Raw genomic sequence first — 25690 nt, forward strand, 5'->3', positions numbered from 1 at the left:
TGTGTGGAGATGGGAATATGTGATGTTGTGCTGTGTGCGTAAATGGTGTCCAGTCTCTCTGTGTCGGCTTCTGGTGTGCAAAGGATGCTGGTCCAGGAAGGGGTTGAATCTATGCTGTTGTATGTGGATGTGTCCAAATGAGTGATGTCCTCCAGGTGTTTCTTCCATGCTGGCCATGGCTTACATTGCCAATGGAAATTTGGGGTGTATCATTGTGGTGTGTGTGATGTGATTGCGGGCAGCGTTGAGTGCAGGCACACTTTGTACATCGCTGTTCAGTTTGTTACTACCTCCATTCATTTGGTCTATGTCTATGCGCGAGCAAGGGAATCGTAACGCAATGCTCCGCCCTCCAACTCCATGGTTTTAACGTAATTGGCCGTGCGGTCGTTCCGTGGCAGGAATGGCCTTTTCAGTCCCTTGAACAGCTTTTCCCGTATACCGCAGTAGGATTTGCAACTTTTCCGGGCATGGCAGACGGTCATTTGTGTGTTCCGTCCTCCGTGGTAGGATTTTCTGTGCAGTGCATCATGATTTGACCGACAGAGATGCTGAGGGTCATGCGGTGGATTTTTGCTGCAAGCACGGAGGACAGATGCCTTGTCCGTCCTGCATCGTAATGGGCCCCAAATTGTGTAATGACACTCAAGTATAACCTTGTTCCATATATACTTTTAATCATACCCCCAGTGCCCTAGTGATAAAGAAATTGTCTTGGAATATACTGAGAGGCATTTTTAAAGCTCACACTCACCATTTTCGTCTGGATCCCTGCACTATCCAGTTTTATTTAATCTAAGAACTACAAAAGAATTTCTTCTGGTTGAGTCTTCTTTAGTGGTATTACCCTACCAGGGTGTGGATAGTCACCGATGATGAAGCATGTCACGATAAGGGAGTGAGGCGTCTACTCCAATAACTTTGAATACCCTGGGAAGACAATAGAGTTTTGGCCTATTTGAGACCCTAAGTCCCCTCTCATGGTCCAGTTGCCCCTATGTATGTGCTCACCAAGTTTGTCTGTGAAGCATGCGTCAGAGGGACAGGAGAAAGGCTTGGATTTATGTGTTCCTTCTCGCCTGCCCACGCGGGAAGCGTAGTAGTGCTGAGGATCAGAGGTTTTGCGATGCTTGTGAGCACGAGACCCGCCTCACCCATGTAATCCAGCCAGTATGGGGGCACGTGCGGTCTCAAAGCAGTGATCCGTTACCCCAAATCCAATGGACTGTGTGACCAACTCTCCAATGCTGGGATGAAGTGGTAGCCAGTTCAAAAATTCAAGGCTCCAGGTAGCACTGTATTTTGTACCTGCTTTACATCTACATAGTTGTGCAGGCTGTAGTTTTTACAGCTGCTCCTTGTGAAAAGTGGAAGCAGCGGGCCACCTTACCAGCCCACTGGCACCTGAGCAGAACTGAACTGGGCCAGAGCATGCCTGCGTCAGCCCATCCTCAGTGACTCCGGTGGACGGCGAGACGGCAGAGGGCGCCTACTGCTACTGAAGGGCCCCTCCCATCAGTGGAGCATCTCGGTTGCCTCCGGAAACAGCACAATGCCCCCCAGCACTGCCACTGGAGCATCTAGACTGCCGGGCGAGGGTGCCGTTCTAATGCACTGAGCCAGGCAACTCTGAGCCACAGCTATTCTCACCCAGCTGGTGGCTTCCAAGTGGACCAGGCAGTGTCCACTGCCTATCTGCAGGGTCATGGACTGTCCAAAGAGCAGTGGTCTCCAAGGGAATCAACTTGAGGGAGCGGGCAGTGGGGGCTTCTTCACTCGACGCCCACCATGCTAGGCGTCGAGGCCACACCCCCTATTAGTAGCTCTATTAATAAACTCAGTAGCTGTTTCTGGTCTATAGCTTCCTTGTACAAGTTGTGCATGAACATGTTCTCATTCTAGACATAACCACCTAAAAGCAGAAAGGCATATTGATTGAGCTCGTATCAGAAATGGCGCCATAATGGCACTGGTGCTCGTCTGTCTTAGCCTTGTGGAATGGCACATTTTTCTGCCATGTCGAAAACACATTTCACATTTGTGAGACTTACCATGGCTTTCTGCTTGTCAGGCTTTGCTTGTTACCGAGCCACTTGCCATGATTTGCTTATTACTGACTCGCTACAACTGTGTAAGAGCCAAATCCTGTTATAAGGATGGTAACCATAAGGCAAACAAAAAGCAGTTATCTGCCAGCAAGAATGACAGTTATTGTTTTTCATGAACTCCAATGCATATAACAGATATGAATAAACAAAAAAAGTAATAAGACTGGATGCTTGAATTAATCTTATACACTGGCAATTATAAAGCCAGCACCCCAGCCCAGCATATTTTTGCCCACCATGCCACCTAAGATTGGACTCTGCCACATGCAAATCAACTTTGAATATTCTTCACCAAAAGGAACATTTCAGCCCAAACTGCCAAGTCAGGTTCTCAATGAACTAATTAGGGCTTGTCAGTTGGTTGTAGCTTGGCACGAGGAGACTAGTGTGGGGTTGCTTGTTTTCCCATCTGAAGGAGAACTGGCATAGCACATTGGGTGGGACTGTTCCAATTGAAGCAGGACCAAGAATGATTTACATAAGGCAGGCCTCTAACTAGAATGGCACAGTGGGTGAAGTAAGATGGTCTGGATTGCGGACCAGAGCAATTTCCAATGGCTGAGATTATTTCAAGAATTCCATGACATTGTTGTTTGGGCAGCAAATGCCTTAAGTTCAAAGGGTAGTCTCAAACGTGGGCTCTGTGCTCCCTGTTCTATAGGGCTCAAGCTATACCTTACTGATGAGACCTAAGTAGGTTGAAACTGGTCTGTTTTTCCCCTATCTAGCGGAGACATGACCTGGCAGTTCAGGCTGAACTTTTCTTATAGGAGCAGAACCAAAACTGATCTGCATAAGTCTGGTTTCTGTCTACAATGCACAGTGGTCTGAAAAGCAGCTCAGAGCGATCGCCAGTGGCTGAGATTAATTTAAGAATTCTTTCCATCACCTTGTTTTTATAATAGAGCTGGACAGTCTCGAACAGTCTATTCCAAAGATTTTGCTACATAATTTTTGTTTTTAATAAACTGTATCTGCCCCCCCACCCCCACACAACAGTATATCACATGTTTTATTAAGTATTTGCTTGAAACTCCTTTTATGTGTAAGGGGAACATCCATTACAACGCGGGTTTTACACCGCAGTGCCATTACTTCGAGGGTTTTAAAATGCAAGTTGTTACCACGACTTGCGCTGGAGGGCGCTCTAGACTAAGGAATAGTAGATTTACTATTCCAACACTTTCCTACTGTACGTAGGCTGGTGTTGGAATAGTAAATCTTACTATTCCTAAGTTCAGCACCCTACAGCGCAAGTCGTGGTAACGACTTGCGTTGTAAAACCCTTGTTGTAATGGTACTGCGGTGTAAAACCCGCGTTGTACCGTCATACATCCATGTGTATAATGTGATAATTTTGTATGTTAGTACACAACAACTAAGCTCCATTTAATCCTTGGGCTGAGGGGAAACCAACTGAATTTAATGATAATGAGTGCCATTGCTGGTTTTGTGTGGCTAGTTGTGTAAAACATTACAGTTTGTATTTCATTAAATATCTGGTCCACTGTGTTTCTGTACAAACAGCTGTCCTATCAGTTACCTCGCACTGTACTCGCTTGCAAGTGTGCACTAAATCAAAAAGGCCTGCACAGGGTTGTGAATGATTCATTGCATTTGATCCAAATATTTTAGAATTGTAGAGCACCATCAATACACTTTCTGTACCTCAAATGTGTTCAGGAATGCCAGTTTATCACCTTCTTTAGAAAAGAAAATATGTGTTCCCTGAATGTCAAAGGTGGAAGCATATACATCAGCCAATCAAAAGGTCGATGTATTAGTTATGCTCCAAATGAGGGACAAACACAAGAAACGGAAGGAAACTACTGAATAAGCAAATAATACTATCTACTACCTTCCCATGCTCTCTTTCCAGCAGACACATGATTCAAGGCTACCATTCTCAATAGCAGTGTTTATCACCTTTCTCCCTAATGGGGCTGTGCTCTCTATATAGGGCTTCATAACTTATAAACATATTATGTAATATACTGTGCATATACCAAACCACAAATATAAATCACATCTACATTACGTTATGATAGCATATATAAAATATTCTTTTCAGTCCTTTACTTGTGATTCCACCTATTCATAAGGCAACTTTAGGGCCCAACGTTACGAAAGTGGGATTAGCAATTTCATACATTTATCTCCTACTGACAAATTTTAAACTGTACATTTTTGTAGTTGTACAAATCTGAGTCTATAGGTCATAGAATGAGGGGCAACTTTTTTGTTATCTTTTTTGCTGTTAAGGTATCGTCATACACTTGAAAAAAATCTACATATGTCCCTTTGGCTAAACAGAAGTAAAGAATTAAAAAATATTGTGGAGACATTGCACATACAGACCGTCGTATAGATATTATTCTAGGTATAGATATTATTCTAGCAGACAACTGATTCCTAGCCAATCACATTAGGATGTATTAAAATGGTGAAAAGTAAGAGCAGTCTTCTTTGCATGTTTACAAACAATGGTAAAAACATTTTTTTTTAATTTCTAGGAGGGCCAAATATGTATTCACTAATAAATGAAGTTGTGGTGAACTTTCTGAAACAGTTTACAAACAAACCCACCCGTTATTGTACCATTTCTCTCCGCAAACATTACAAGTCACGAACGTCATTAGGTCATCATCTGGTTTTCCATTCTGCACCCAACCAGGGAGAAAGAGTGTTCCTCTAGGGATCACTGTTACTGTGCAATTGAAGTTCTCACATTGCTGACATTTAATTTTATTTGTGGTGGTTCCCTCCACACCATGGGGAAGCTGGTGTTCCATTACTGACAATTCTGTATATGAAGCCCTGAGTCTCCTTAACTCATCACTAGCCATTTCCAGGGCAGTCATTTTAACAAATTCTTTTGGGCTAAGAGCTCCTGAGAACAAGTGTTGCCTCAAGTGGGGGTTTTTGGGGTTCTTCAGGTTTGAGACTTTGCTCCTGATGCAGATTTTGTACTTTTTGTCATTGTTGGCGTGTGCAGAGAAGACGTCCTCTTCGATTTTCTTTGCTAAGTTCCAAATCACCTCTTCTTCATTCGCTTGTGATGTAATGGAATCAGCCAAAGCTCGGTAAAGCAACTCTGTGCATTTGGTCCTCAGAGCGGCCATATTGTGTTCCTTTTCCTGGTGTGTTACAACATTTTTCACCAGTTCCAAATGACAACTAGGATTGTCCTCTTGACCAAGACTGAGATCGATCTTCAGTGCACTGTATGCTTCCTTTTGTACGCTTTCTAATGGCAATGGATATGATGAGTGCATGACTTTAATAGAACTGTGCTCCAAAGAGGCCTCTGTTTGCTCTTCTGCAAGCAGTTTACCGTTTTCTTCATCACCCTTTTTCTTTCCTTGAGAAATGGCATTTTGCAAGTGCGTGGATCCATGGTAGATGCTTCTGTAAAGCACTTTCCACTTAGATAACAAGAACTTTGCTTTTTTTTTCAAATTACGTGATGGGCAGGTCTTTAGGACTCTGTACACAGCTGTAACCATGTCAGTCTCTTGCAAAAGTTCAACAGTCACATCAGCGATTTCCAGCTCAGCTAAATGGCATTTTATATCTTCATAATCCTTTTCAGTGAGCAGTTTCTGAATAAGATGGACTCTGGTTATGATCTCGTTTTTCACATTCATGCTGGGCTGTAAAAGAAAAAAATAATCTTTCAATGAGAACTATACATTTGACTGCAGGGTCATCAGTCCACATGCATCAGACTGGAATTAGAAGTTTACGCTTACCTTATGGTAGAAGTAAGGAAGAATAAGCACAAATTAAAAGTGGCTATAGGATAATATAAAGTCGGAGTGCTGTGGTGTGCGACTGCATTTGTGCGCGGGGTGCACAGGCCGTCCCTTGGATCCATCTTACACCCTTCCAAGGGGCATCCTCGGGTGGTGCACTGACTATGCGATTCAGGCCCCATGCAAAAGTCAGAGCACCCCTTTGTTATCCCACCGGTGTACCTTTTGCACCTGTGCAATCCTTATTACAGAAGGTGTCACACAAGTATCAAAGACCCCTTCTGTAATAGCAAAGATGTCCTATGGGTGCAAAAAGCGAGTACAAACATGCTTAATGTCTCAAGGCACTTTGTATAATATGGCCCCAGGAATTCAATATTCCCGGATCAGAATATGTACCTAAACCAGTCAGGAAAAAGGCCCATACTGCCTACAATAAATACATCAGAACCCAACAAACAACATGAATACAATCATTGACAATTGATTAATACCTCCTCATGGAATGTTAATTGAGCTGGATAGCCCTTTGTCAGAGAAGAAACATAAAGCTAAACCAAGTGCTTGGTGCAAGTAGCTACTAATCTGCTGATAGTAAACCTCACCACAGAGGTACACGTGAGAGTGATACAAAGGTCTAGAGAAAGAGGTAGTGTGAGCATAAACACACCCATCTCTCTTGGTATCAAAATTAAGAGGCGAGCTTCCTTGGGGAATGTGGCATGGCAACAGGGGGGGGAAGTGGAGTGGTGCACGTCTTCGTTGAAAAAGAATGACAGAACCCAAGGAATGAAAAAGGGGTGCGTACTAAGATGTTCATTTATATCGTGGAAAATGGTGTAAGTATCAGAAAATCAAAGGTTTCCAGTTCGTCTTTTCAACTGGTCTAGGTTATAGCCACCACAAAATTATTTTTTTCCAAGAGACATGGTCAAAGTCTGCTGAGGGCATGGGTTAAAACGGTCAAGTCCCCCTGTGAAGAATAATTTGTCACCTGTTTTCACAGACTACGAACTGTAAACTGACATTTGGTATATTCACAGACTCGAATAATGGATGTCGTTTTAGGATCCTGGAACTGTGCAGTATATTTGACAAGTGTCTTAGTGCATCCTAAAACATGGCATCGACCAATACAAGGTTCCCACAAAGAGAAACAGTCACTGACAAGGGCAGCAGGTTTACATTTTTCAAATGTAAGTGCTTTTCAGTGACTTAAGAGTGTGTTAGTATGAATATGTATGTGAAGAAGTGCAAATAAACTCAGTAAGTGGAGAGAAGAAAAGTGGCTGGTGGATGAACGATGAAGGAATTTGTAAGTGCAAAGGAAGGTAAATGGATAACTGGATGAGTGAGTGCAAGGCAGGACCTCCAAACAAAGATCATGAAGGTCGAAGAAAGCCCTGAACTACTGGCCAACGCTCTGGACAATGATGTTCTCCCAACATTTCACTTGCCATCCCCTTGATCACCATGTTTATGACATGACAATACAAAAATCCATGCACAGCTCGAAATCCTAGATGGCCTCATACAGCAGCCAAAGTACTTACTCGTTCTCTACAGACTACAGGTTTCAACACCACTCCCCAGTGTCACAGCCAGGAAGGAACACAGACAGACAAGTACTGGGAATGGGAGGAAGGAGTAGAGGCGGTACAGTGTAGGAACTTGAAAATGTGTTTGCAGGAGGAAGATATGTGGAGCAGGACATGAAAAAGTGCATCTTGGTCTCAGACCGGACTCACATGCCGAGTAGGGTGCAGAGCTGGCAGTATAACGAAGTGTGGAGGAGCAGATAGCTGTGGAACGGGTAGAGTGGGTGAGAGCTAAAGGTAGTCACTGAAGAAAAGTGGGATACGGTCGAGTGGATGTTTGGTAGGCAAACATGGCACCAAAAAAGCAAAGGAGAAAACAGCACATAGTTGCATAATGAGGTGAGCAAACACGCCCAGAATGAGCTCTGAGCATCACCAGAACTGATCTGCTTGGTTGCAGAAAAGAGGGGCAGTTTATGTGAACCTGTCGAACCTGAATTCGTTGACCCTTTCCCAAACCAACTATCACTAGTCAGGACGCCAGTCTATCCCATCAACCTCTCTCGAGCCAAACACAAAACCACGGTCTGACTACAGGGATTCAGGGTGAAACAGGAAAAATGTCACTACAGATGGCAGTCTAGGAGGAGATCAGAGATAGGTGAGGGGTCAGGGAACGAAGACTTGAAAGGACAGGCCAGGGTTTTCTAACTACTAGACTTCTATAGGTAAAGCTTTTACCTTTCTTTGAGACATACATGGACCAGATTGATCACCCTTTTACAAAAGTCCTTTCTATAATGATTAGGTTTGGCGCCCACCCAATAGCTACCTTTACTGCTAAATGGAAGGGCCCCTGGGGGTAGCAAACTTTGCCAGCTTGTAGAGGAAGCGTTGAAACCGATGACCACCAACTGTTTTTTGTCCAAAATATTTCAAGCAGTGTAAGCGATGGATTGCACCCCTATGTCACATCTTAGGAGTGCACCAGTTTAGGGCTGCTTTGAGAATATGTACGTCAGATACCACCCCTTTTAATGTTTTTTTCGATTGCTAAATACCTAGAGTGCATCTGGCCTACTTATTCTAAGATAATTTCTCATTCTGCTTTTATAGAGCAAGACAAGATCCAACAAATTGATCCATTGGAGCTTGGCCGAGCGGTGCTGCGAGGGTGTTCAATTACAACATGTGTGGTGCACTAACTTCGTTTTCATTTGACCCAGGGAGAGCCAGTGCCATGGGAGGTGGAGTTGTGGGAGGGGCTGGGAGAGTACTTCATTGGAGCACATAGCTCTTTTACAGTCCTGGTTCTGGGGATGTATGACGTTACAACGCATACTTTTACATCGCATGCCTTTACAACGCATAGCGCTTTGGGGTGCTAGATAGTGAATAGTTTAATTTACTATTCCAACTCCAGTCCCCGTGGACACTAGGGAAGGTATTGGACAGTAAATTAAACTTATTCCCTATCCTAGAGCGCCCCCCCAGCGCAATGCGTTGTAATGGTTTGCGTTGTAAAAGTTGCGTCGTAAAGGCACTGCGTGGTAAAAGTTGCGTTGTAAAGGATGTTTCCCGGTTCTGGACACCTTGCACCTCTGTTGCCCGAGTGGGGCTGAGCCGAAGGGGAAGCAGTAATCCGAAGGGCATGACTGGCAGAGAGAGTAGAACTGTCGGTCCTTCCTGTCCACATCAGCAGAGAGCACGTGGGCAAGAGGAAAGAGAGCAGCAGAGTAGTGCTGAACTAGTAGTGAGCTGTCCAAGCTGCGCGGTATTGGGCTCCCGTCGTTCATTACCTCATCGTCCGTCTTCCTCTCCACAGGAATTACTAATAAACTATACTGTGGCGAGGAAGACCAGGACTCGGAGTAATGAAGATTACCGGTAAGTAACCGGAGTAATACCTTTACCCAGGCGCAGTGCGTCCATTGGAGCGTTGGGGCGTAGCCCCCCGCCCGCAGCTCCCTCAGCGTCTTTGAACTTGAGTAAACTGAGCAGGTTACTCAAGTTCAAAGACGCCGAGGGAGAACTGACAATCATGTCAGTCAGCATGACGTCGGACCGCCCACCCCTTCAGAGTCTGAAGGGGTGGGCGGTCTGGCGTCATGGTGACATGATTGTCACCAAGGCCAGCAGGCAGCAACACAAGTGCGCATGAGTGGGGACGGAGGGCAAATATTTTTTACCCGTGCCCACTCATGCGCACTTGTGTTTTCACTTAATTGCGCATGCCCATTAGGAGCCCCTCGGTCTCCTAATGGGCGTGCTGCGGGCGAAGAGAAACCTGTGCCCCAAGCCTATCCTGGCGCTGCTAGCAGCGCCAGGATTGGCTGAGAGATACTGCCAGTCCACTCCAGAGGGTTGTTGGTGAAGGCGCTAAGCCTGGGGAGCAGAGGTGGCGCGGACTGGCTGTAAGGTTAGTTTTCCTTTTCATAATTAATTCCCTCGCACCCACCCCCGCGCGATCCCCTTCTATCCCCCCCGTGACACCCCCCCTGCGACCCGCGACTGTTTGTTATTTCATTGCATTGGCCATTATTAGGACAGCGAGCTAGAGAGTGAACGGTAAATTGTGCCGGACTGTGTTGTGGGGACGAGTGGGGGCTGGGGAGGTCACAGGGGACGGGGGACACTACCCACCACGACCAATGATGGCATTTCAAATTGGCGTGGCAAAACTAGCCATGTAATGAAAAGAAAATGAAGCCCTATAGACATTCACATTTGACTTAAAACCTTTCACATTAAACACAAGTCTGTGGGTAACTGAATGACCCTTTTCAACTCCTTAGAAAACTTTTCAAACTTAACTGTTCAAAATATTGCCTTTTAAAAATCCTCAGGATTCCTTTCAGCGCCGAACTGCCAAGAGTGTAATTCGTAATTAATAGAGCCCCCTCTGTGCTTGTTGTTTATGCCATGTACAAAGGGTTGAATCACGCATGACTCGAAGCCCTGCAGATATCTATCAGGCCTCCCACGCCTAATTAGCATGCCTAAAAAAAAAAAAAGGGAAAATGGCAGGTTCACGGCAGCCTGGCACACCCTCTGTGCTAAGCAGTATCATCCAATGCAGACTGGATTCAAAGCATGACAACGAGCCTCCTTGGCTACAGTTAACAGGCCATTAGCCGTGACAGCAACTTCTTTGTACATTGTTGTGGGGACGAGTGGGGGCTGGTGAGGTGACGGGGGACACTACCCACCACGACCAATGATAGAGGCATTTCAAATAAAGATGCAACTTGATTAGTTGGACACGTTTTCAAATGGTACAGTAAGTCCACCCGTTTTTGCCCTAATATGCAATTTGGTGACGCCATGTAATGTTTTGTTAAACCAATCAGTAATGGGCATTTCTCGTAAAACATTTATGGCTAGTGCTTTTAAATAAATAAATAAATAACTTTCTCCGTTGTAAATATACTGACATTCGTAATTCTGTAGTAAATTAGATTTCCAAATTGTGCAGAACACTTCATTTTACGATGAGGAGTAGGTGCACTTATTAGGTACGGGGTCAGACGTGAGCTTTTGATTTTACTGGAATTATAATATATATAAATAAAATATATGGGTTTTTAGATAAAACATTTTTTTTGCTTTTAGACATTGTTTAAAATATATTAGCAAGGGCTCTCCATGGGCCTGGGTCCCCATCAGTACAGGATTTCTGAATTTTATTTCCCCCTCGAGACTCGCCATGTTTATACTGGAGATTTAATTTTCAGTGTTAACAGAATATACAAGCAATGCAAAAATAAGCAGTATGGTGCCAAGCGAGTGTGCCTGCATTACACTAGATCATGCTTACATTTGAGACGACATTACTTGAGATGCGCCACAATTTTCCTAGTTAGCGCGTCTTTGAACGATGACTCATTTTCTGAGCGCATCTTTTCTTTAGATATGATAAAATGGCTTTTATTTCTAAACACTGTGTACGTGGCTATCAGTAATTATATTCACATTTCATTACATGTTTATTGTCCAGGGCTCGCGTTGTAATATTCAAGTGCTGCAGAGGGAAATGGTTTTACAAAATCACTTCATGTACTGTGTTTACCCATAATCCAAACAGGAATGTTATGGTTCATATTCCGCCTTGGAGTATCTTTTAGGAGGAAATGATTTTATGTTATGCATAGCGCGATGAAGTGCTAGGTAGCAGGACTGTTGTGTTGCAGCTCAGGGCAGCATTAGAGGGGTCTTGGTTCCACTCCTAGCTTTACACACGCAGCAGAATCCTAGAGTTCGGACTTGGGGAACATTTCTAGAGCCATGCTAGAAACCCTGTTTTATAATCTTACTGAGGGCTGCATTAGATCAGTGATGTGCACTGTTGGAGCTACGACAGTCAGACGTGTGTGTATGTGCGTGCGTGCCAGCGTGTGTGAGAGAGAGAGAGAGTGGGGGTAGAATGGGGCAAAGAGAGAGAGAGGTGTTCACAATGCATTTATGACAGTCACCTGCCTGTAATCACCTGTAATCACCGGAGCAGCGTTTGGAGAGCTGAGGAGCTGAGGAGGGAGCCGAGGGAGCCTGCTGTCGTTTGCCTGCTTCTTGTCTGCTTCTGCCGCCAGTATGACTATCTCCTTATCTATAATATTATTAGCCCTTATGAGGAATTTCTCCATACCTCCAGCGGTTGACAGGCTACCAGTTAAGGAGGATTTGATCCTATTGTCTCTGCCAGCCATAGTCCTTAAAGAAGGAGACTCGCACAGGTTAGAGGGGTAGCCCGGTCTGGTCACTCCGGGTCACGAACGGCCACAAACGGTCCCGCCCTTGTCCCGGGCTTCTCCCGGCGCCCTCCCGCGCGCTCCCGCGCAGCGGGGATGATGCTTCCCTTTTGTTGCTGGCTAATTGGTCTCTAGGGGCGGAGCCGGCAGGGAGAGCAGCCCAGGTGGACACGGGCGCGCGGGGACTCCTGGAGCTTGGAGTCCACCGCTACACACTCGCAGCCCTGCCGGTTTTAAGTTCCACTAGCAAGCCCCTTCCAAGTGCCAGGAAACCGCTCCTAGCCGCGAAGCGGGACCCGCGAAGCGGGTCCGGCGAGCTGTGGCGGCAGAAGCAGACAAGAAGCAGGCAAACGACAGCAGGCTCCCTCGGCTCCCTCCTCAGCTCCTCAGCTCTCCAAACGCTGCTCCGGTGATTACAGGTGATTACAGGCAAGGAATCCGCCGCTGTCAAGGCGGGACGCTGCTAAATCCTTTCGGGTGGGGGCGGGGCCGGCAGGGAGAGCAGCCCAGGTGGACACGGGCGCGCGGGGACTCCTGGAGCTTGGAGTCCACCGCTACACACTCGCAGCCCTGCCGGTTTTAAGTTCCACTAGCAAGCCCCTTCCAAGTGCCAGGAAACCGCTCCTAGCCGCGAAGCGGGACCCGCGAAGCGGGACCGGCGAGCTGTGGCGGCAGAAGCAGACAAGAAGCAGGCAAACGACAGCAGGCTCCCTCGGCTCCCTCCTCAGCTCCTCAGCTCTCCAAACGCTGCTCCGGTGATTACAGGTGATTACAGGCAAGGAATCCGCCGCTGTCAAGGCGGGACGCTGCTAAATCCTTTCGGGTGGGGGCGGGGCCGGCAGGGAGAGCAGCCCAGGTGGACACGGGCGCGCGGGGACTCCTGGAGCTTGGAGTCCACCGCTACACACTCGCAGCCCTGCCGGTTTTAAGTTCCACTAGCAAGCCCCTTCAAAGTGCCAGGAAACCGCTCCTAGCCGCGAAGCGGGACCCGCGAAGCGGGTCCGGCGAGCTGTGGCGGCAGAAGCAGACAAGAAGCAGGCAAACGACAGCAGGCTCCCTCGGCTCCCTCCTCAGCTCCTCAGCTCTCCAAACGCTGCTCCGGTGATTACGGGTGATTACAGGCAAGGAATCCGCCGCTGTCAAGGCGGGACGCTGCTAAATCCTTTCGGGTGGGGGCGGGGCCGGCAGGGAGAGCAGCCCAGGTGGACATGGGCGCGCGGGGACTCCTGGAGCTTGGAGTCCACCGCTACACACTCGCAGCCCTGCCGGTTTTAAGTTGCACTAGCAAGCCCCTTCCAAGTGCCAGGAAACCGCTCCTAGCCGCGAAGCGGGACCCGCGAAGCGGGTCCGGCGAGCTGTGGCGGCAGAAGCAGACAATTCCACCCCTTCACGGATCATAACCGTTTTGGTTGTTTGGATGGCCTAGAGGGAGTCGACTGACTACACCCTGTCTCTTCCTCCTCTGTCTCCCCCTCCTTGGAGCAGACCCATGTCCTAGTTAATATTGATGTTTTACATACGGTTCATTTACCTACCCTTATCCCAGCTATCCCCACCAAACTGGCCCAGATTCCACCTGTTACAATCCCTACTTTACAATGCTCGGTACCCATTCCCACCACTCCTACCCCAGTTACCCCCACTGAACCGGACCTGATCCCACCAGATACGACCCATACTACACCTTTTATCCCAACTATCCACTTTGATACAGTACAGGACTAAAGGCTAAAGGGATTTTTATTGGCGAGCTGGAACATTGCTGGGTGGCGGCAAAAAGTCTCAGCCTTGGGTTGGAGGGAACATATTGTGGATTTTGACATCTTATGTCTGCAAGAAACGTGGTCAGTGGAAGATATTGTTTACGATGGTTTTGTTTCATACAACTGTAATGCGGTAGAATCTGTAATGGGGAGGGCCAAAGGGGGTTTACTGATTTTATTGTCTGTACACCTCCCCATACATGTAAGGAAAAGTCACATAGTGGGATCCCATTCGCAAATTCTGGAATTATTAGTAGGCAGGGACAGAAATCTATTGTTGATTAATCATTACAATAACACCTTTGACCCTTCTAGTACCACTGTAGTAGACGAACTCGAATCTGTTCTGGACTCCATTTTCTGTAATTCGGCTGTATCGTATGACATTGTTTGGGGGGGAGATTTCAACATCAGAAGTTGCCCCCTCTCATATTCAACTACATGTGGTTACGATGGTGAAAATGGGGAGAATTTACTACACTTTTTACACTCTCCATATGGCACCTCCCTTAACAACCTGATGTTGAAACTTGATGTAATCATCCACCAACATGCCCCTGACAATGAGGGTAACCTGCCGCCAACCTTCACGGGGAGAAACACAACCTCTATTATTGATTTTTTGATCATCTCCAACCGGGTAGCTCCCCATTGTTCGGTCCCACAGATCTTAGACCTCGGTCTGAGTGACCATAATGCTCTTACTTTGATCCTATACTGTGAGCATCATAGGGATGTATTTTCCGGTAGGGTTGTTGACGACATTATCCCATGCAGACCAAATGGGACCCGCATCAAGTGGTGTGGGGAAAAGGCAGAGAATCTACATTGTAGGGTGGTGAAAGCTGGTCTAAATATGCTACTTAGCTGCCTTGATACGGAAGCCTCCCCAGACCAATCTGTAAATAACTTTGAGAAGTTGGGTGCCATAATTAAGCAAACCCTCACAACAAGGAAGGCTAAAACTAGACGGGATACACAGGGTTGGTTCAACCAAGCATGTACAAGGGCACTAAAAGCCCTTAAACTTGCCCTCCCCACAACCCCGAGAGACAGGGAAGCGGTTACATCTCTGAGGGCTAATTATAAAAATGAGCTCAAAATCAGGAAACAAGAACTAAGAGAAATAGCCTGGGAAGACCTGAGCAAAGCGGCAGCTCTCCAGGACAGCAAACTATTTTGGAGTACCATCAACAGTCCCTTCCTGCAAAAAGAGGAATTCCCTGTCCTCACTGCCCAAGTTAGCGAAGATGGTTGGGTGTCCCACTTCTCAGGGATCTTTGATCCCACTGGAGAGCCCAATGACATTTTTAATTCTATCTGTATTATCCCAGTTCAAACTCCGAGAATTACGATCCATGAGGTGGATATGGCAATAATGAATAGCAAAGGGGGAAAGGCTCCAGGCCCAGATGGGGTACCAATCGACATATACAAATTTGATCCAGCTCTCTGGAGCCCATTATTGACCATAGCTTTTAATGCTGCTATGGATAACAGGACTCCCTCTACTTGGGGTGAATCCATTATTATCCCAATTTATAAGAAGGGGGATAGAGGAGAGGCCAAAAACTACCGCCCTATCTCCCTTCTGGATTCCTCACTAAAAATCTTGAGTAGGGTCCTGTTAGTACGTTTGGAAGATTGGGCCTTAGACAACCATATTCTTGCCCCATCCCAATATGGCTTCAGAAAGGGCCTTGGTACGATTGAACAATGTATCAACTTGAACCTTTTAATTGGGAAGTATACCAAGGCCAAGCCGGGATCACTATTTTTGTGTTTCGCAGATCTTTCAAGCGCCTTCGATCTGGTCGATCATGCCCTGTTATGGACAACTTTATTGGGTATGGGAGCCCCTCCTGATATTATTCATTTTTTAGCAACACTTTACTCAAATTTATCTGCCCAAATCCGCTATGGTCCAGAGGGGGAGTGCACCCGAAAGATTAGTGTAAGATCTGGCATCCGGCAGGGATGTGTATTGGCCCCGTTGCTTTTTTCACTCTTCATTAACTCGGTTGAGCAAGAATTAAAGCAAATCCATGCCGATGCCCCACAAGCAGGAGGCACCTCTATTCCGGTACTACTCTATGCCGACGATACGGTTTTATTGTCCAGGACACCTATAGGCCTTCAAAAACTGATGGACGGGTTCTATGATTTTATACAGAGAAGGAAACTTAAAATCAATAATTCCAAAACGTTTGTCATGGTGTGTGGGAAAAAGCTGAAACTTTTTAAACCCTTCTGTTTTAAGGAAAACCATATTGAAATTGTTACCAATTTTTGTTATTTGGGTGTTACTTTTAATGACAGAGGATGGTGGGCCCCAGAGGAGTTTAATGTCAAAGCAAGAATGGGGAAAGCCTCCGTAGGCGTCTTCCGCTTTGCCTCCAAAGTAGGAAGCCGCCGTATTGCTGATATGCTGACTATATATAACCACAGATGTACCTCGATAGCATTGTATGGTTCGGGGGTGTGGGGACACTGCAATGCCAGGGCCCTGCAAACTGAAGAAAATAAGTTCATCAAACGGTTGCTTTGTCTTCCCTCCTCGGCATCTACTGTTTTAACTCATTTGGAACTAGATTTGGATTACCTGTCAGATCTTACCGGACTAAGGCCATTGCTGGTATGGAAATCCATTTTTACCAAGACGGAAACTGCCTTTACCAAAGACATCATCAAGGACTGCTTACTCTTGGATAAAGTTTTAAGTATTCCATGGTTAAAATATGTAGTTGCGACTGTCAAGGACTTGTTTGACATGGACTTATGTAATGACCCCACCTGTCTGAACTTAGTTAGTAAACAGGAACTAAAAAATGTCTATCTTAGGGCGAAATCGGATGTGCGAAGGTATGCTACCAGAGAATATTCCACACATATTTTTCACTTCTCATTGAAAGATGATAGTTGTGGTATTCCTATGTACCTCAAGGTTATTCACAGACAGTCTCACCAGTTTGTCCTCTCAAGATTGAGACTAGGTATAGTTCATAATCTGGTTGCCTTCCCAACAACGAAATCTCATCCAGTAACTCCTTGTCCATGTGACGGTTTTACCAAACAAAGCACATCGCACTTTTTACTAACATGTCCTTTGTATAAAGCGCAGCGCATTTGCTACCTCAAGCCTATGTTTCTTAAATATTCCATGTATACTACAGGTAACGCTATGAGGCTTCTCTTCTCACTCTCAAGCCCTGATATATGTTTTTTTACTGCCACTTTTATTTTGAAATCTATTAGAGCTAGACTTAGTATGGTTTTCGTGTAAATTTATGTGCAGCAACCCGCACACCTTGCGACAAGGTTATCCCTGTATATTTTTTTATGAATCATGCATATGTAATGTTTTTTAACTGTACACTTTTATGATGTTTTTTAAACATTCGAATAAAGTTATAAACTGAAACTGACAGTCACCTGATTTTGCAGACACCGTTTTTCTATGTAAATATTGATTTTCCACAAATGCTCCTTAATTCAAAATCTGATGTACAACTTGAGGACGGCAAGAACAAAAAAACAGTTTCCAGCTCAAACCAGCTAAAAACTGCAACTGAAATGTACCATTTAGCTCTGATATTTTGAAAAAAATATACAGTCAGTTTCACAGGTTAAGTTTTGCACTCCAGTATTAAAGAGGCAGGATTTATTTTGAGATTGTGTTATAGGATTCAAATTAAAATGGTCCCCACTGGGAATCCTGACATAAGGCTATAACAATGGCTTTACAACATATAAGCTGTTAAGGTGATATGACTGAAGTAAATGCTCATATGCTACTATCTAGATTTTGTTTAAAGATCTTGGTCCATAGATGATTTAGGGAGCTATTTATGACAGAAACATTTGTCAAAATATAATAAATAAAGAATGCAGTGGGCTTAGTGTGATGGGAAGGAAGTGGGGATGAGACAAAGTGTGGTTGTGAGTTTAGGCGGCAGGGGCTGAAGAACGAAGGCAGCAGTGGCTGGGTGATAGCTCAGCATTAGTACATGTGAAAATAAATAGATAAATTTCCACTGGTGGAACAAAGCAGATTGAGGCACATTTTAATTGGAAAAATGTCATGTAATAAGGAGTGGTGTAAATGGTCTGAAAGAGCAGTAAATTAACAATGAAAATGGGAGTAGGGGAACTCGATTTGTGTTCACTTCAATGTTTGCCCAGAATGCATAGACATTCACACTGGCAGGAAGGGCACATAGTACAACTTTGCTTTCTAAAATTTGCTTGGAAATGCACTATTTGCCTGCTCTTTTTCAAAAACTTCTCAGAGGGAGAATCCCCCGAACCCACCTTAGATTGTTAGGGCTTGCTTGCTACGCTCGCTCGCCGTGGTACACACCAACGATAATTTTACGTCTCACCACTTTCAAATGTCACCAGCCGCCCCTGCCTTTACCAAGAAGCTGCAAATGTCCAATGAGCAGGGACACTTCTTCTGCAAAAGGGAAAAGAGTGCGCACCAGCAGGCGCTTACATAAATTGAAAAACTAAACAAACAAGATGGAAAAATTAAACTATGTTAATCATTTGTTGCAAAGACAAATTAGAATCAGTAAGGTCGTAGTACAGCATAAGTGTTGCTATGCAGGGGAAGTCTTTCTTTCCAGTAACAAACTACAGCATGCAAAAAAAAAAAAAAAAAAATCCCCTTTCTGCTGATCAATGTTCTTTTTACAAAAATAGATCGTAAGAACGAAAAGCCAGGCCTCGCTTTTCTTAGAAGGAATTATGATGTCACAGTTCAAATGAAATAAGCTATACAATTGAGCAAATGCATCATTTTATTACAGGTTTACAGGAAACAAGTGTGTTTTCACTGTTCATAAGAAATATAACCCACAACGAAAAAAACAAGCATTTACAATGCAACGGTTTCGCCTTTGGAAAAGTTAGAGCTATTGGCATTGTAAATGACAAAATTTGTATTTATGTGTTGGTTTTGAAAACAGATAAATAAATGGCATTGTCATTTACATTGCCAATAGCTTAATCTCTCGCAAATGTGAGACCTATTGTACCCTACGGACGAGCTCATCAGACAGCAATTACTACCACACACACACACACCCAGAGCCAGCCACACACACCCAGAGCCAGCCACACACACCCAGAGCCAGCCACACACCCACACCCAGAGCCACATACACACACACACACACCCAGAGCCACACCCAGAGCCACACACCCAGAGCCACACACACACCCACACACACACCCAGAGACACCCACACACACACACACACCCAGAGCCACACACACACCCAGAGCCACACACACACAGAGCCACACACACACACCCAGAGCCACACACACACACCCAGAGCCACACACCCCCGCCCAACACCCAGAGCCACACCCCCCCACCCAACACCCAGAGCCACACCCCCCCCACCGCCACACACCTCCACCCAGAGCCACACCCACCCACCCAGAGCCACACACCCCCACCCAGAGCCACACACTCCCACCCAGAGCCACACACCCCCACCCAGAGCCACACACACCCACACACCCCCACCCACAGCCACACCCCCCCCACCCAGAGCCACACACACCCACCCAGAGCCACACACACCCACCCAGAGCCACACACACACTCAGTAGAGCAAGCACAGCGAGGGGGCAGGGAAGCAAGCACAGCGAGGGGGCAGGGAAGCAAGCACAGCGAGTGGGCAGGGAAGCAAGCACAGCGAGGGGGCAGGGAAGCAAGCACAGCGAGGGGGCAGGGCAGCAAGCACAGCGAGGGGGCAGGGAAGCAAGCACAGTCAGGGGAGGGGGAACCAGGGGGCAGGGAAGCAAGCACAGCCAGGGGGCAGGGAAGCAAGCACAGCCAGGGGGCAGGGAAGCAAGCACAGCCAGGGGGCAGGGAAGCAAGCACAGCCAGGGGGCAGGGAAGCAAGTACCCTTCACAGCCCCACGAGCCTGCGCGTCTGTAAGAGACGGTCGGCCCCCTCATGTCCGAGGACCCCCACCATGGAGAAGAGGTAGGCTTCTTTTAGCCCCAAGGCCACAGTAGAGCTACCCTGGAGTAAAAAAAAAAACGCTCCCTCTTCACACAAGGACCACGCGACAGAGAAGAGGTGTGTGACTTCAAACTAGAGGACCCCGAGCTGGAGAAAATCCAAGGTGTTTTCGTCTTCAGGATCCACCACGGAGAAGAGAGGTTATCCCTCAGGATCCCTTAACTCACATGTTCAGATAGCAGAGCTAGCTTTTATGTTACACAGATCATAATGGCTACAAACGGAGAGCTATCTATTGCAGAGCTGCTAGAAGTATAAGATGGGAGACCCACATAATGCAGCAGGGTTGACTAAATCATAAATTATGCGACAAGACAGGCAAATTATGTGGCGTAATGCGGCACATTTTATGCCGCATTACTTCATGATGGTGTCATGTGTACACATGTTAATATTGTGTGGGGAAAGCTTTTGCCTCATTACCACCAGTATATCACCCAAATACAGCAATAAGTAACTAAAAGGGGACCAGTCACGCTTTGCAAAGGGCCTTCCACTTTCCGACAATATGGGCTGCTGTATATTAAGTTACTTTTCATCTGTTTGATCTAGAAACATTTTTGGGATTAAAATGTACAAATTATGTAGCAGATGATAGGTTATTGGGAATTACATAATTGTGCGGAAAATGGTGGAGTATTGTATAATTCCAGTGGCCTTGCTCTTAGCTTATAGATGTCACAAGTCCAACTGCTCACTTAGAGCATTTCTCTAGTCAGTAATTCAGAAACCGTGGGGTTCGGAGACGATTTTTGGTGGGTTGTGAAAGTCCAAGGAATAAATAAAGGTGCTTATAAATTCTGTATTTATCCGCTTCACTGACAAAGGTCAAATGCCAGGCTACGTCTTCTGACAAATTGTTGCTTATGTTTTTTTACATGGGTCTAGTGTTTACAAACGCCTCTCAATTTGCAGTCAGAGAAAGAAATGTAAAGTGAATTACGTGACAATCTTGCTGAGGTACAGAGACTGTGAAAGGAAAGGCTGTCATTTTTCATAGTGCACAACAAAATGTAACTATCTGTAAATGAACTGTACATGTTCAGTAGTTCCAAAAGCAAAAGTGAAGCACATTCTGTGTAATTCTGAAATGTGGTGGAAACAAATATTTTAATTGAATCAAAACAAATCAAGACACGTTTTCTTGGTGATGGCACATGATATTCTGTGAACCCCGATTTCCACAAATTAGCATTTGTGTTCAGTATAGTTTCATCAGTAAAACTGCAGTGTAGTGACCATTCCAATGGGAAATGTGCTTTCTGAAAATGACAGTGGCTTCTACACCATGCTTTTGTTACATCACCCTCCTCATGTCCACTAAAAGCTAGAAGGATATCGACAGTTTGTCATGCTAAAATGTGGGTCTTGGTTTTAAGAAGTTGGGGAAACAGTGCCCTAGCTGCAAACACCTTAGCAACCTCGACTACGCAGCCATCCTTCAGGTTACAGAAACGACAACAGAGCTTACACTTTGTTGCACTTGTTTTACAGACGAAGAAGGCAGACTTGTCCACTCTACAGACTGAGACAGCAGAACTATCTCTCAGTTATATGGATCACACAGCCACAGATGGTGGAGCTGTCCCTCAGATTGCACGGACTTTACAGGCTGTGGTATAGCACTACTCCCCCAGTTCTATAGATATTGCAGGTTCAGAGAGCAAAGCTACCCTCAGGATATAAATATTTTACAGGCCCTTTGTGTAGGATTGACGATTAAGGGAGAATGTGCATTAATCCTGCCTCTGTCTGAAAGCAATCTCGCTGTTGTTGTGCTGTGCAACCCTTGCCCCTTGAGGCAAAGCGTGTCTGGGCAGAAGGCCGAGGGTAGAGTGGGCCGACTGAGGCCTGCGCAGGAATCCGAGGCTCGCGGGTGCAGGCTGAGGTGTGGGAAGCTGTCTGAGGGCAGGACGTGGTTGGAGGGGAGAGACGGAGAGTGAGACCGACGAGGCATACACAGCCTCGAGGGGGCAGGTGAAGTACGGGCTTAGGAGCTAATGGGGTATGCTGGGAAACACTCAGGTCAAGGTGGGCAGCCCGGGGACGCTGGAGGCTGACCGAGGTCCCTTGGGGTTCATTCGTGTAAAGAGCAGGAGGTGCGAGGGTCACCTGCGAAGGGAGGCTGTGGTCAAAAGAGCCATAGCGGGAAATCTGAGGAGACGGTAGGGGAGTCTGACGGGGCAGCGTGCTGTCCGGGGGGCAGTGGGGTTCTGATGATGGAGAATGGGCTTGGAGAGGACAGGCTGGGCGAACGGCGGGGCAGGGTTCAAATAGGTCAGGGCGATCGGTCTGGTGAGGCAACGAGGGTCTGACTAAAGAATTGGGGAAGTCTGATCGGGCAGATGGTGGATCTGATGGTGCAGGGCAGGTCAAAGAAGACAGGCAGGTCAACGTGCATGAGGCGGCGGTCTGAATCCAGGAGAAGGGTTTGGTGGGACAGGCTGGTTGGACAGGGAGAGGGGTATGAAGGCAGAGTGGGGGACGGGAGACCCTATCGGAGCCAGATGAACCAGGCTGAGAAATGAGGTGGGGCAGAATGATGGAAGGGAGAGTGAATTGAGACTGGACAGGTTAGAGGCTGAAGGGACAGAATGAATTAAGAGAAGGCAGAGTGAAATGAGACTGGACAGAGTTGGGGGGACTGAAGGAACAGAATGAGCTCAGAATGGCCAGGCAGGGTTTAGGGGTCAGTGCGGGGGTCTGCCGGACGGGGGGGGGCTGCGTTTCCAGAGGGCAGGTCCTCTCACCTCTCTTTGATGAGACATCTCCGTTGTCCAAATCTCCTTAAGCCCGGATCCGATGCTGAATGACGCCTCCCCCACAACTGGGAATCTCAGAACCCCAAGACTACGTTTTTGGGGAGCCCGGCCATCGCCTTCACTTCTCTCAGCCCTGCTCCGTCCGAGCGTCCGGCTACAGATGCGGTCACCGAAGAATTGGACACCCCTCCGACACTTTCCCCAACATCCGCTGCAGGGCTCTGTGTTGATTAGGGTTGGCCCAGCAACCCCCAACCCGAGGGCAGGGGCACTAGCACACCAAAGCTAATGAGGCTTGTGGGGGGCAGGCTTTCGCCGCACACAGACAGGCTTGCAGCTAGAAACGGCGGTATCTGATAGCGGAGAGTTTGTCTCCGAGGAGGGAGAAACGGCGGGAACGGGCACACGGACAGCGGGAGGGGGGACGGGCACACGGACAGCAGGAGGGGGGGCAGGAACGGGCACATGGACAGCGGGAGGGAGAGCGGGAACGGACAGCGGGATATCGCGCAACCCGCCCCTGAAAACGACACTTCCAAAATGGCGAAAACAGCTTAAAAAACAAAACACGCCCACAGCCGCATGACGTGGGCAAAAGCCTAAAATTCTTCGGAACGCCCACGAATCTGCTCCGGCTATGACGGACAGATCTCTATCTGAATCACGCTATCGAGGAACTTTGCGTGCAAGAAAGCCAGATCTCTGTTCCAATGGCTAGCCTCCATTTATGGAGCTAGCCAATGGAACAGAGGGGCGGTGACCAAGCCAAATACTGTTAACATAAGATTTCGCCTGCGCCGAAAAGCTGCGCACTGCGCAGCTTTTGACAGGCGAAACCTAAATATAGGCGAAGGTCCAGCAAGTACAATTTCAACTAAATCAACTTGTCCTGTATCAGGGGTAAGAAGTTCATCTACTAGTTGTATCCCCAATACATTCTGATACTTCCAGTATTGCTATTTGCACTTTAAACAAAGAACTACCGGGTCCTAGATACAAAAAAATAGAGGAACAGAAAATCTAAGTGAGTGCACCAGTTTACCTGTTAGGCTCGCTGTGTTAACTGTCACTCACGAGGCATGTAAACAATATTACCCGCAATGCACAACGATAACACAGAAATCATGTCATAAATATTATTCTTGAAAGCTGCTTGTTATCCGACTGGCTGACGGTGGACCTACTTCGTATCGCAAGTCGCTACGGGAGTCCTTTCTTCATTCCAGTGAAGCTGGGCAGAGTGACATCGGACATATGCGGATGGGAGAAGGAGTCTTGCTTGAAGTTTAAATCTTAGGGTGTCACCAGCAAAACAAAGGAAATTGACTACATTTCCCACAACCCAGTGCTTGATTGAAATCCATACGGATTTCCGGAAACATAGCCAATCGTAAACGAACAAGTTAGCCAATCGTAAACGAAGAAGTCAGCGGTGACGTTGCAACAATTGTGTAAAGAAGTGATCTACGTTCTTTTATCGGCGGAATCACAAAACTGGAGAAACGATTTTTATTCTCTGGATTGTCATTTGTGGACATTTCAAATCACGCTGTGCACATGTAAATCTGGCCTCATGCCAATGGGGGCCTGTACTAAAAGAAAAGTAGAGACGGCTAAAAAGACCTGTTTAAGCAATGTGTAGTATCGAACTAGAGCACTTACGTTATTAATCATAACACACAGCTTATAATTAAGTTGTGCTTGGACGCCATGGTACAGGAATAGCAAGGTAGAATTTAGAAGGTTTCATGGGAACCAGGATGTAGCTATTTTAAAATATATGTTTAGTTGTATTTCTTATTAATGCATATATGATTTTTCTCGTTCAAATATGAAAGGGGAGGTGTGTTGCTTGATGTGGTTTATTTTACATGAAACATAATGTTATACGTTTTAAAATTATCTGAATATCAGATTAATATTCAATATGTTGAAATGTCTAACAAAATATGTAAATATCTCCATCGGTAACATTTCACAATTTCACCGGTTTCAAATTATTAAAAAATAAACTGCGCTGTCCGTCATACGGCCATCTGCTTTCTGTTATGTGCGCCTAGTTAATGCCAATGGTGACCTACGGAACAGAAACAATGAAGGGTCGGGAAGCATTAACCTTAGACAAAATCTAAACAAAAGTGCACAAATCCTTGTTCAATATCCGAAATGAGCCTCTCCTGCGCAAGTTCGATTAGAATCAACTATCTGTCTTATACCACAGATGTGAACACTTTATTATCAACTATCTGTCTTATACCACAGATGTGAACACTTTATTATCAACTATCTGTCTTATACCACAATGTGAACACTTTATTGTGAAGACGTCACATTGGACAGTTATCAATTCATATATAAACTTAAAGAATCAGGAATACTTATAAGCTCACTTTTCAATGACCATAAAACATCAGTTTATGCAATTTCGCTTCGGCATGAAGGAAACGAAGGATCTTATCCTCAAATGTAAAGACCAGTTTCAAAACCAAGATTGTCGATTGTGTAAATATAAATAAGAATCTCTAACACATATTCTTTGTGTATGCCCAAAGTTCATGATAGAAAGAAAAAAATTCTGAAAGAGATATTCATAAAAACAAACATTCAAACTTGCAGAGAAACGGTAACCACCTAGTTAGGCTGTTCTTCAATCCCTTAGTTTGCAAGAAAGTAACATTTTTAGGTTTCGAAACCTGGCGAGGTGCGAAGCCCCTCCCAGATCGAAATCTATTGTTTTCAATAGTGAGGTTAGGACAGCCTCTGTTTCCAATTGGCTAGCTCCATAAATGGAGACTAGCCATTGGGAGACAGAGGCTGTCAATCGCGCTTTCTCACGAAAACGCGATTCGGGGGCGTTTCTGGTGCTTTTTTTAAGCCCTGCCCCTTTGTCCCGGGCCGCGCTGCGATTGGCTGCCGGCCCGGGACACCCCCGTGACGTCATTCCCCGGGCCGCGCTGTGACTGGCTGGCCGGCCC

The 25690-nt window shown here is 46.2% G+C and overlaps 1 protein-coding gene across 3 annotated transcripts; it reads right to left on the reverse strand.

The window, feature by feature from the left end:
* Window positions 1-4167: 4167 nt before the first annotated feature.
* TCEANC (transcription elongation factor A N-terminal and central domain containing) lies at window positions 4168-24033 on the reverse strand. 3 transcript variants are annotated; one of them, XM_078657860.1, is made up of 3 exons: window positions 23900-23986; window positions 18221-18365; window positions 4168-5761 (listed from the first exon to the last, which is right to left on the reverse strand). In XM_078657860.1, exon 3 carries the CDS (start codon window positions 5753-5755, stop codon window positions 4679-4681), a length of 1077 nt encoding a protein of 358 aa, XP_078513986.1. In that variant the 5' UTR covers window positions 5756-5761; window positions 18221-18365; window positions 23900-23986; the 3' UTR covers window positions 4168-4678. The 3 variants fall into 3 exon arrangements, with proteins under 3 accessions (XP_078513986.1, XP_078513985.1, XP_078513984.1); XM_078657859.1 differs by lacking the exon at window positions 18221-18365 and having other exon boundaries at window positions 23900-24033; XM_078657858.1 differs by lacking the exon at window positions 18221-18365 and having other exon boundaries at window positions 23758-23924.
* Window positions 24034-25690: the final 1657 nt, after the last annotated feature.

This window comes from Lissotriton helveticus, chromosome 8 (assembly GCF_964261635.1).
Source record: "Lissotriton helveticus chromosome 8, aLisHel1.1, whole genome shotgun sequence".
Lineage (NCBI taxonomy): Eukaryota > Metazoa > Chordata > Amphibia > Caudata > Salamandridae > Lissotriton > Lissotriton helveticus.